Source organism: Danio rerio, chromosome 10, assembly GCF_052040795.2.
Source record: "Danio rerio strain M-AB ecotype USA chromosome 10, GRCz13ab, whole genome shotgun sequence".
Classification (NCBI taxonomy): Eukaryota; Metazoa; Chordata; class Actinopteri; order Cypriniformes; family Danionidae; genus Danio; species Danio rerio.
Window position 1 is genome coordinate 9,218,515 of NC_141030.1, and position 12,768 is coordinate 9,231,282.

The 12,768-nt window shown below is 34.8% G+C and overlaps 3 protein-coding genes across 5 annotated transcripts in view; 2 read left to right on the forward strand and 1 right to left on the reverse strand.

Annotated features, from left to right (window-relative positions):
- Window positions 1-10,461, forward strand: part of LOC100333484 (integrin alpha-2) — a 33,621-nt gene extending 23,160 nt beyond the window's left edge. For all 3 annotated transcript variants that reach the window (XM_087270093.1, XM_087270095.1, XM_087270094.1), the window contains 11 exons: window positions 1,090-1,231; window positions 1,320-1,406; window positions 1,479-1,555; window positions 1,630-1,713; window positions 3,999-4,101; window positions 4,220-4,330; window positions 4,423-4,533; window positions 6,515-6,628; window positions 6,709-6,798; window positions 8,146-8,262; window positions 9,873-10,461. In XM_087270093.1, coding sequence (XP_087126219.1) covers window positions 1,090-1,231; window positions 1,320-1,406; window positions 1,479-1,555; window positions 1,630-1,713; window positions 3,999-4,101; window positions 4,220-4,330; window positions 4,423-4,533; window positions 6,515-6,628; window positions 6,709-6,798; window positions 8,146-8,262; window positions 9,873-9,962 — 1,126 coding nt within the window. In that variant the 3' untranslated portion in view covers window positions 9,963-10,461. The remainder of the gene's footprint in view (window positions 1-1,089; window positions 1,232-1,319; window positions 1,407-1,478; window positions 1,556-1,629; window positions 1,714-3,998; window positions 4,102-4,219; window positions 4,331-4,422; window positions 4,534-6,514; window positions 6,629-6,708; window positions 6,799-8,145; window positions 8,263-9,872) is intronic.
- Window positions 1-12,768, reverse strand: part of tctn1 (tectonic family member 1) — an 845,382-nt gene that overhangs the window by 485,572 nt on the left and 347,042 nt on the right. The gene's annotated exons all lie outside the window — the stretch shown is intronic.
- Window positions 12,446-12,768, forward strand: part of itga2.2 (integrin, alpha 2 (CD49B, alpha 2 subunit of VLA-2 receptor), tandem duplicate 2) — a 54,101-nt gene continuing 53,778 nt past the window's right edge. Inside the window, exon 1 of the mRNA XM_087270090.1 lies at window positions 12,446-12,531. Within this exon, the coding sequence (XP_087126216.1) occupies window positions 12,471-12,531 (61 nt within the window). The 5' untranslated portion in view covers window positions 12,446-12,470. The remainder of the gene's footprint in view (window positions 12,532-12,768) is intronic.

Genomic DNA, 12,768 nt, shown 5'->3' on the forward strand with positions numbered 1-12,768 from the left:
AGCACACATTAATAATTTTAAGGTGAACATTTAATCTGTCCAATGTAATCCACTAAAAAAATAGATTTGGATTTGGTTATCTTTAATTAAAAGCTAACCATTTACTCCTACTCTGTAATGGCAATCTTTCTATGATTTGACTGCTTGTGGTGAAAAATGCTTAGCCATGCTTCTCCAAGCCCCGCCCCCTTCTCGATATTTCATTATAGTTAGAAATACATCATCGTACTTGTGGTGAAAAATGCTTCAAAAATTCAAAATTCTGCAACAACATTTGGTTCATGCTGTCAGACTGGTTTATGATACAGAGTTTTAATGTCACTTTCAGCAAAATAGGCTCTTCTGAAAACTTAGTCCTATCTACATTTCTGGAGATCGCATATTATATAGTCGGAAACTATTGTATGGCGTACGTATGGCTGCATTTTGTCTTTAAAACGAACGCTACAGGGTGGTATGATGCCGTTCCTTTTCACACTCACCAGCTGACCGCTTACCTCCATATGGAAAATAGTTGACTATGATGACAGGGTTCGAGTCTGGTGAAGAACAGTTCCAGAAAGCAGGTAAGACAAAAAGAGAAGCCAAAAAAATTAAATAAACAAGTAAATAACAGGGTGAGAATGTGGAAAGAATCGGGTGAGGCGTTTTCTTTCTCTGGATTGCTTTATTATTTAAATCTGTTGGTTGGGTTTAGGGAAGTGGGTGTTTGGGTCAATCGATGCTTTTGAAAACACTGGTTGGGTTTAGGGAAGGAGGAGAGTGGGTCAGTCATTCAGTCAGTGGAAAGTCAATCGACAGCGGCTTTATGCGAGAACAGCAGGCGAGAATGGCACTTGCGAGAGAAATTTGAGATCTGAAAATGCATACACACCGGCCTCTTGTGCATTCACGAAAATATATACTGCAAAAAAAAACGTACCTCCATTGACGTATTTGGCGCTCTCCAGAAATGTATATAGCTGTACATTTTCAGAATGAGCCTGGGTTGTCTTTAAGAGTTAACTAAAATAGCCAATACTACTATTACAGTAAATAACCAGAATCCTGACTTATTCAGAAAGTTTTTGCTTTTGTTGTGTTTTGCAGCTCGTCTTCACTTCTAGTCGGCCCTGACAGAAGAAGACTCCCCATCATGGTAACAGTAACCAACACAAAGGAAAATGCGTACAATACAAGAGTGTCAGCGAACTTCTCCAGTAACCTGTTCTACGCCTCTTTTACACCACCTGTATGGAGACCATTTTCCATTTTCAAAATTTTGCTTTAGTTTGTGTATTAGAAACTATATTTTTGAGTTTTTCTGTATATGCTTGCAGGCAAACAACATTGAGGTGAAATGCGCTTCAAAGACAGGTTCACTCGACTGCCAAGTTGCATATCCAACCCTGCTACCCGGCCAGACGGTATGAGAAAAAATGTGTGTTATGTGTGTGAGAAAGCTTTTTGTTATCTTGAATAATTTCTTGTCTCATCAGGTAACATTCGAGATCAACTTTGACTTCAATCTGAATCAGCTACAGAAAAACGCGGTTGTGAACTTTGAAGCACAAAGGTAAAAATGCTGTTTTAGTACATTTCAATTACAGTTTGCTTGGCTTGTGTATAACCCAGCCTGATGTTTTCCAGTGACAGCGAAGAGGAAGTGACTTCTGATAACAAGGTCTCCCTCTCCATTCCAGTCCAGTATGATGCCGAAATCATCCTCACCAGGTCAGAGGTCAAACTAATATTAGATAACTAATGTTTAAGCATATTAGATAATGTACATAATAATAAAATATATTCAATTGAAAAGTTATTTTAAATTGTAGTCATATTTCACAATGTTGTTGTTGTACTGTATTTTTAAACAAATAAATGGCATCTATCTAAATCCTAATATAAAAAGTGTTGAACATTTAAAAAAAAAAAAAAAAACATGTTCATAAAAGTTGTTGACTTACAATTTCCACCAGGTATCAATAACCACTAAAGTAACTCATACATATTAAGAAACTCAATTTAGCAATTATGCTATGTGTGATCAAATGAAATGGCAAAGAATAAATCATTGAACACATGTAGAAAGGGAGGTGTAAAAGGCATGGAAAGCCCAGACAGCAGCTGAAATCTCTCAGCAGTTATTTAGCAGCCCTGGCCCACGTCAAGGTAAATAAATATTACCTACTTCAATCCCAACATCGACATTACCAGATAATGAAGATGAAACCAGTGTGGAGATTTCAGCAAGACATTGGGCCCTATCATACACACGGCGCAATGCGGCACAAGGCGCGACGCAATTGTTGTTCGCTAGTTTTAGCTTGTCGCAAGAGTCGTTTTGACGTTTTGCGCCACTCTGTTAAAATAGCAAATGCATTTGCGCTCATATGTGCACCTACAGGCGTTCTGGTCTAAAAAAGGAGGTGTGTAGAGGTACATTGCTGGCGCGTTGCTATTTTGAGAAACTTTAATAGATTTTTAATAGACCAGAACAAAGCCGGTCTATTTTCCAGCGCAGAGTGCGTTAGTTATGCATCTCGCTTTCACATTGCTTAATACAGACAGGATGTAGGCTACAGCAATACGCAAATATCTTTACATATGAAAAAGAATGAGAATATTAAGGATATATATATATATATATATATATATATATATATATATATATATATATATATATATATATATATGATATAATAAGGATATATATAGGATAAAAATATAAAGGATTAAAATATTACAAAACAATTTATTTTCTTTAGTCTACATAAATAAAAAAAAACCATACTTTCATGACTTCTTCATCTCGGAAGGCTTTTTCAGTTTATTCATAACAATTTGCTTTTGTATAATGTTATTATTATTAGCAGTATTATTTATTATATGCATATTTATATTTGTTTTATTAAAAACAAGCTTAGATTTGCCCACCTGCCAGCTTTTAGACCATATGGGGGACAGCATGTGTATTAGGATATAACTCCGTTTTTTGACCACACTTCATTATTATTGTTCATTTATTTGTTTGCTGGAAATTAGAACTGAATTTAGAAATAGTGTTGAAACAAATCTTTGCGATTAACAAACCAAAATACTGTAATTATTTATAGGCTAATGGATGTCTGTGCATACAACACGTTTCCTTATCCACAAGAGTGAAAGCGAAAGTATATAATGAGGAGGATTACCTTTTATTCTCGCGCTGTAGATGCACTGTTTAACTGTTTTCTTGCTAGTGAAATGCTCAGTTTTTAATCACTTACGAAGTCTGTCATGTAAATACAAATGCACTATGGCGCGACGCAACTGACTCTTAAAGGGAATTGGAGATGAGACTCTGATTGGTTTTATTCTGAAAACGCACCTGTAGTTCTTTAAGAAAATAAGCTCAACTTTTTTAGACCATGAGCCATGGCGCAAAGTGGATTTTTTCATCCTTAAATTAGCAAACGTGGATTCCGACATGCCCTTAATGCGTTTGCGCCCTGCGCTTTGCACTTTGCGCATGGATCTTCAAAATAGAGCCCAATGACCCTAAACGCAGCCAAGGAAACTCTCAACTTCTTTCAGAAAGAAAAATAAAGCTGCTAGATTACAATCACCTGACTTGAATTTAAAAGAAAATAAGATACAAAGATCAGAGTTCATAGACTAGACCCACAGAACGGTCGAGAATTTTAGACTTTGCTGAAGTCGGAGAAAAAATACCACCTGAGCAATGCATGCGACCTCATTCTCAATACAGGTATTAAATATATTTCTGTACTTTCTCTTTGCCTCATTCGATTGTTAATACACACCAAAATTTTGAATTCTGAATGATTTGTTTGTTTGTTTTATTGGTATGTTTGGCTTTTTTTTTGCCAACAAGAAACCACCCAGTAAAACCTTAGCAATCACATAGTAATGTATAGAAAACACCTTAGCAAAGGCTGTATTTCAGAAATCAATTATAAAGAAAATCCTGTGTATGAAAACTTTAGTCCCAGTTATTTGTTTGTTTATTTTTCAAGAGACATAAACTTGGATTTTTGCATGATTGGAGAAGAGGATCAAGTCCAACATAAAGTATCAAATTTTGATGACATCGGCCGAGAGTTTAACATAACGTTAAGAGTGAGTCCAAAAATGTATATTTATTATTACTATACATGAACATGTCTGAAGTTCCCTCTAGTGTTTGCTACAGTGTGTAAGTTATGAGACAGCAATTTGAATTGGTGTCTTTTTGCAGGTTTCTACTGGAACCTTCCCAGTAAATCAGGCTCATCTGCGCATCTCACTGCCCACCAAAACCAAAAATGGAGATCATTTACTATACTTGACTTCAGTCAAAACATCACCTGTAAATACATTGCTCTAGCTTCTATAATTACTGTACACTTTCATCATCAAACTGAACCAGCACATGATTTAACCTGTGTTTCTGATGTGCAGGCTGCAAATGTGCGATGTGACGACAGTCAACTGATTGACCCTCTGAAGATCAGAGAGAAAACATACACGGCCAGTTTCACTAAACAGAGCTTCAGAGGAACCACAGAACTGGTCAGTCTGTGTGTTATATAGAACAGTGGTTCTCAAAGTGGGGGTCGGGACCCCCCAAGGGGTTGCGAGACAATAAAGGGGGGTCGCCTGGTGGTTTCCAAAAATCTATTTATTTATATTAAACGATGAGAATTACCATATTTTATCAATAAACTACTGAAGAGAAAAGTTGTTGTTTATAGTTAATATATACTATATAGTTACTACAGTAACCTATAGTTACTAGTTCTATTGGATTGCGACCCCTGGGGTAATTACATAATTTTAAAGACACACCAATGGCGTCAGATGCAGCAGATTGATTTTATAACATCAGGTTAAACTTTCTGGCACATTTACAGCTCTGATATACATAAAAAAAATAAACTAAGAATAAACTTGGGTCTATTGGTGTGTGTGCGCTATTGTATGCAAGGTTTCTGTATATATAACCACCTCAGAGGATATTGGGAGTCGCGAGTCAATAGCATTGTTATTTTGGGGGTCGCAAGCTAATAAGTTTGGGAACCCCTGATATAGAACATTTCAATGTGGTGGTGTTATTGACCCATGAATATTTCTTGCTTGTTGTTAAACTATTTCCTAACGATAACAACAGGCAATTCAATTATAAATTGATGTTTAAACAGCTGTAATAACATTATTCATCAATAGGTAGATCTTCTTGGATTCTTGGAAGTTATGGAAATTAAAAATATGAAACAGGAAATACGTTACACCATTGTTATTGTTTACATCCCTCAATGGTCTATAATATTGTAACCATTGGAGTGACACTGACAAAAGAGGTGTGGATCCACATGCAGGTTTATTAGAATGGTCAGGCAAGCAGTGGTCAATACAGGGGCAAACAAATGTATGAGGGCAATCCAGAGTCGAAGACAAAATAACAGGCAGATGATCACAAGGCAAGCAGCAAACAGGATTAAACAAACAAAACAAAGCAAATGTTCAAAAACACAGCAAAGGCAGACCAAGGAAACACGTCGTAATGTCACTCGAACAGATAACTAGACTCAGCAATGAGTGTCTCAAAGTGAGCTGTATAATATATGTCTATGTAATCAGTACTTGAGCAGCATCAGCTGTGTGTATGCAATTAGTCAGGATCTGCTACCGGTTATGTGTGTTGAGCATGACTGGTTCTTGTAGTCTATTTTCCAGTAGATTTGTAGTTCATGTGAATGTGAATCGCTGTTGATCATGACAAATATAATATGTGTGTTCTTGCACCGGCAGCACTTATATCTTTCAAAGGTTTGGTAAGAGTATGCTGTTGTGGCCTATGATATATAGTTGATATATATGATATATAGAGTTTAATGTGTTATTAAACAAATTCTGGATGAATAAGACAAACATAGGGGTTTTACGGGCGGTGTGCAGCATATTGTGAGCAGAAGAGACTTAAAGGGTTAGTTCACCCAAAAGGACAATTCTGTTATTAATTAATCACTGTCATGCCATTCCAAACATAACAAAATTTAGGAAAAATGTTAAACATCGACTTCCATTGTATTTGTTTTTTCCTGCAATGGATGTCAAAGGTTTTCAACATTCTTCAAAATATCTTCGTTTGTGTTCAACAGAAAAAAAAACCCATAAATGTTTGGGACCACTTGGGTGTGAGTAAATAGAGACAGAATTGTTTTTTGTTTTTTTTATTTAACATTTAAAACTTCAAATGTAAATACTTACATATTTCAAACAAACTTCTGTCACATTTTTATCATGGAGTATTGTTTTGAATTTAGAAAAACAATGTATTTAAAAGTTATTTTTGAAATTTTGATAGGCCGCAACATAGCAAAATATGGAAAAAAAAATACTTTCTGAGAACTTTTGTATTTCTGTTTTGCATCAAAAAATAAAAATCTTCATATCTAAACCACTTTCTAAAATCATTTTGGACAAGAAGTTATAGAAAATCTGATGCCAAACTACTGAAAGCAAGTTTAAGAATGTTTTTTCTCTCCCCCAGAACTGTAAGTCATCTAAATGTGAACAGATGATTTGTCTCCTCAAAGATCTAGAGATGAAGAGCAGCTACTTTATAAACATCACTGCCAGAATCTGGAATGGCACATTTGCTTATGTAAGTGCCTCTTCAGCAGTTTGATCTCTGTTCTCCATTCCTGTTATTTGATAAGATTCTTCATGTTTATCTCCTTCCAGGCGGATTTTCAGACAGTTTTACTGACTGGAAGCGCAGAAGTAGAAACATCTCAGCCTGATCTCATTGTGGTTTCTCACAAACAACAGCAGGTCAGTTCCTGACCCTCTCTTTTAGTTTTGTTCAAGATAAGATCAGACCAGCTTATAGCTTAGAGTCACTTTTCTGCTTGTCAAGGCTGGTTAAAGCTGCAATTTGTTAGTTGACCAGCATAGTTCTAGGTCCAGCATTTTGTGTTAGTCAGCAATTTTTTAACAGGTTTTTTCTGTTTTAAAGAGACAGATGTTTGCCCTTATACTCTTGAAATATTGTTAATCTTAATTCAGTTGACTAAAATTCATTGTCAAATAGTTTTCCATTAAATATTAATAATAACAATAATAATAATGAGATTAGTCATTTTGTATTCTTGGGACTCTATTCGACTGCTTTATGAATAAATAAACTATTTGTATTTTCTGGTATTATTTAAAATTAAAAGTGACGTTTAACAGTCATATAGTTTCTCAAAAAGCTCAAAAAGATTTATCATTATTTTTTATTTATGCTAATAAAATTAGTTAGTGTTTTTGCTGCTTAATATTTTTGTGGAAACCAAGATGCTGGCATTAAAAAGAAACATTAAATAAAAAGAAATGAATTAATAATTAAGCACAAGTAAAAATTAATAATAATTTCTCAGGCAGCATATCAGAATGATTTCTGAAAGATCATGTGATGCCACAGAATAAATAAATAAAAATAATTTTAAAAGTTACATTAACCAATATTAATGCCTCACTGTATTTTTGCTGTATCCAGACTGCCAACCCCCTACAACCCAGTACTGGGAAACATCCGTACACACTCTTTCACACATATTTTTCACACACATACACAATGGGCAATTTAGTTTATTCAAGTCACCTGTACCACATGTCTTTGGACTGTGGGGGAAACCGGAGCACCCAGAGAAAACCCACACGAACACAGGGAGAACATGCAAACTCTACACAGAGATGCTAACTGACCCAGTCGGGACTCGAACTAGCCACCTTCTTGCTGAGAGGCCACAGTCCTAACCACTGAGCCACCGTGTTGTCCCATATGCCCTTGTTTATAAATATCAATTGTAACATTTTTTAAACATGATCATGATGTATTATTAATCTGCACTAGTAACTGAGAAGCCAGTTATGGGAATGATTTATGAATGTGACATCACCGAAATAAATTATAGTGTAATATTTAGGAAACAAAAATTATCGTAATATATATTTTTAAGCATCTTTAAAAACTGACGTATTATATACATATTTTGTCATTCAAAAATCAGTTTGTGTGTTTGTATCATATTATCATATCTGTTGTCATTTGGAGATCCGCATCATTAAAACCCTTGTACTAATACCATTGCTGTATGATCAACAGATATCTAATCATTTCTGTCTCTGTTGCAGATCAAAATCAAAGTCATTAAAGAAAGAGCGATTGGAGATATTCCTATAGGCATCATCATAGGAAGTGTTCTCGGCGGCCTGCTCCTATTCGCTCTTGTTACAGTGATTCTCTGGAAGGTTTGTGCTGTTTTTTTTTTTACATGAATTACATTAACACCAGCTACTGCCTGCTTTTATTTATGTATTTTATTATCATTTTTGTATGACATTAAAAGGAGATAAACGCCAAGATGTGTATAAAGTGTTTACATGAGGAAGATATTTTTTATAAGCCAAGAAGACATGCAATCAGTTAAATTCCTTATTGTGTAACAATGTTATTTTAAGTGTCTTCTGCAAGCTCTGAGGCCACAGTGATTTGCATGGTTGCAGAAATACACGTTTTTATTAATTCAGTCATTTTCTTTTCGGCTTAGTCCCTTTATTAGTCTGGGGTCGCCACAGCAGAATGAACCACCAACTTATCCAGCATATGTTTTTGCGCAGTGGATGCCCTTCCACCTGCAACCCATCTCTGGGAAACATCCATACACACTCATTCACACTGTTTTTATTTATAATCATTTATTTAAAATAGTGTTTTATTTGAACTATATATATATATATATATATATATATATATATATATATATATATATATATATATATATATATATGTATATGTATATGTATATATATATATATATATATATATATATATATATATATGTATATGTATATATATATATATATATATATATATATATATATATATATGTATATGTATATATATATATATATATATATATGTATATGTATATGTATATATATATATATATATATGTATATGTGTATGTATATATATATATATATATATATATATATATATATATATATATATATATGTGTGTGTGTGTTTGTGTGTGTGTGTATATATATATATATATATATATATATATATATATATATATATATATATATATATATATTTTTTTTTTTTTTTTAAACAAGTTAAATTCACAATGTTTAATGTGGATTACATAATCAGACTCTAAGATTGTGCTACACTTTAAAATGCTTAGAATCAGAATACAGTTTTTTTTTTATAAATTTAAAATTATTTACAATTTCAAAAAAATCTACTGTCACATCATTCCACTTGACATATATATGTATATAATACAAATAATAATATTAATAATAATAAACTTTATTTTTTATATAGCACCTTTAAAAGTAGTATCTCAAAACAATTTACAGACATGAAATACAACAAAATGTAATAATGCAAACAAAATGTAATAATAAAAAATTTAAAACACATGAAATATTAATAACAATAATCCGAAAAAGTATGAATGCTAATTGCTATCTGGGACATAAATTTGAATACTGTAAATAACCTAAAATAGGTAATCTAGATTATGATACGATCACATAGTTTGTAATCAATACCAGACTACAACTTGCTCAAAGAAATGTTTTCTAAAAACAAAATCTTACTTTCACCATTGGCATTTAATCCTAAACAAATCACTACCATCTTACTAATACACTCAAAAATGGCGTTTGCTGTTTGTTCAAAATACTTATTTAAAATTAGTTGAAACTAAAAAAATATTGGGATTTTTGGGGGACAACTTAACTGTTTTATGTTTAATACACTTAAATTTGTAAAAACTAATAACTATCAATCCTGAACAAAGCAAAGCAAAGAAAAACAAACTATGACACTGATGTTCCACCAGGTTGGCTTCTTCAAGAGAAAAGCATTGCCGCAGCAGGGGGATGAACAGGAGCAGGCTGAACAAGAGGGTCTATGTGAGAATCCAGCATGAACAAGCCACACTTTGAAAATGGAGTCACCTCGAAATGTACAGATAAATGACTGATATTCAGTTTGCCGCCATTCGATTCCTGAAGGTCTTGATGATATTACTGTATTTTGTTTACTGCAGTGGACTTGCTCGCTCTGGCCTCAGTCGTGTGCCGTTCTCAAAAGTATGAGAATGAGTTTCTACATGCATGAGAGACAGAGGAGTAGGGTGCAGTTTGTCTCTGTCAGTTCCTGCTTTCTCATCGCGTTGAGACTTGCTTTAGTATGCATATGGTTCTCCACTAAAGAATAAAATAAAGAAATGATAATTTTTTAATAAATCTAATGCCCCTGTGTATTAGATGCAGATTGTACGCCTGTAGCTCACTCACTGCACAAACTTGCAGTATGATGACACACACTGGTTTTAACGCCTCAATGTGAAATAATTATTATGAATGACTTTTACTGTTGTGATTGAAGTCCTGAGGGCAGATTAAATGATGTTTTTTTAAACAAGATTTTGTTGGCCAGTTTTTTTTTTCCACTCTTTGTGGTAATTGTGAAATTCTAAGCATATCTTAAAGAGATTGATAGGCTTTAAGGGAATTTTATAGCTTTATAGGGTTGTTGTTTATCAAATGTTCAGTATATAGTGAATATATTGTCATTTAATATCTTACTTTTTTTTAATGCTTTAACAAACAGCTTTTAAAAACATTACAGTTGGAAAACTGAGGAAATATTTGTGCAATTCCTTTTCCCCTGTGCAAATTATTGAAGTATCTTCTGCTAAACTGAAAAAATGCACTAAAAGTGGGTACAGTGAGGCGATGAGACAAAATTATTCTCCTCACAGTTATCTAATATTAGGCTACTGTAAAAGGAAACTTGTTCAAATTAACAGACGTCTTTTGGCAGACCATGAATAACCCTTCAAAACCATGCAATACTATAGATGTGTTAAATGTTTTTGAATGGAATATAACCAATAATTAAGAAAAGTAATTTAAACAATTATGCAAACCAAAAAAATAATGCTCACCCAATGTATTTTCTAATAATTCAACAAACTAAAGTCAATTATTCTATTTATATTATGGTTTTCACATTTCCAGATGTTGTATTTCAAGATATTTAGCATGTGTGTATGCTAGTTTATTAGTGCTAGCCTAGGCTAGCTAATACTGCGGTTTCCTAAAAAATAATTGTGCACCTTTGAATGTTCACCAGCCAATAAGATACAAGCATTCAAGTGCTCTGTATAAAAATAATCTGAAGGAACAGAACAAACAGTCAACTCAAAAGTGCATAGATATGCCATAGATTGCCATAGATATGAGGGTTTTCATTCATTCATTCGTTTTCGGCTTAGTCTCTTTATTAATCTGGGGTCGCCACAGCTGAATGAACCGCCAACTTTTCCAGCATATGTTTACGCAGCGGATGCCCTTCCAGCTGCAACTCATCGCAAAACATGCACACACACTCATTCTCACACACTACGGACAATTTTACCCAATTCACCTGAATGTCTTTTGAACATGGGGGAAACCGGAACAAGCGGAAGAAACCCACCCGAACGCGGGGAAAACATGCAAACTCCACACAGAAATGCCAATTATTTTCGTTACAGAATATGTATGCAGTTTGCACTTTATTCAAAGGTTAAACGCAGTGCTTACACTTTGTGTTTACATTATAGCCTGTGTTTGCTGTTATATAAATTCAAATGGTTGTAATACCATATATCAAGGACCAATGTAACACCAAAAGGTTTTATAAGGTGTATAAATACGGAGTCGCGCCAGCTCCGGGCCGCAGCGCACATTACCCTCGCGCCGATTCCGGCGCGGATGCGCAGCGTCGGCTCGCTTACGGCCGCCGCATCTGGCCCGCTTGATTCGGGCCGGAATCGGGCAGTGAGTCCACAGGCATCCGGCCCGAGTCCGGCAGCCGAAGTTGGGCCGAGGGGTTAGTCTCCGGCAGGCGACAATCTAGCCGGAACTGGCCCGAGTGTATTTTGCTATCTGGGAACTGACCCAGCCGAGGCTTGAACCAGCGCCCTTCTTTATGTGAGGCGACTGCGCCACCGTGACGCCCCATATGATGATTTTATTCACGTTAATTAATTTAATCACGTTATATTATGTCGGATATAAACGCTGACAGAAACGTACATGCAGTTTTCACTATGGAAACTGATCAGTTTCCATAGTGAAAACTGAATACGTATTTCTTTCAGCTTTTCTAATAATATTGCGCTACAACTTCAAAGTTGTAAAGCAATGTTAGCCTATTTAGCCAAACTGGAAATGCAGCCAACACATTTAAACGCATATTTTTGTGAATGCTACTTTTACAGTTCTCTTTCAACATGTTTCACCTATCGAATCTATTTTGACCCTCCATGGGAGGGTATGAGGTGTGAGAGCGACCAGCCCGTCCTCCCCCGGCTCTTCCTCCTCCGCCCAGTGCAGATTCACTCACTGTAACTCGATGCTCAGACACTGGAGAACTGCTCGTGCTGATGCTGGATGGCAACATGGACTTACAAATAAAGATTCTGCTGGTACTTCTCGCTGTTCTGTGTAAGTACTAATACAAACACGCATTTTGTTTAATAATATAACCCTAAATTGCTACATTAAATGACAACACTGAATTTACATGCAGATGAACTGTAGTGTTGTTGATGTAATAACTTCCAAACAAACTTGAGATCAGTGTAACAGTTTTGTATTAGTTCATTGGTTTTATTAGCGTTTATATCAGGGGTGTTCAAACTCGGTCCTGGTGGGCTGGTGTCCTTAAGAGAGTTTAGCTCC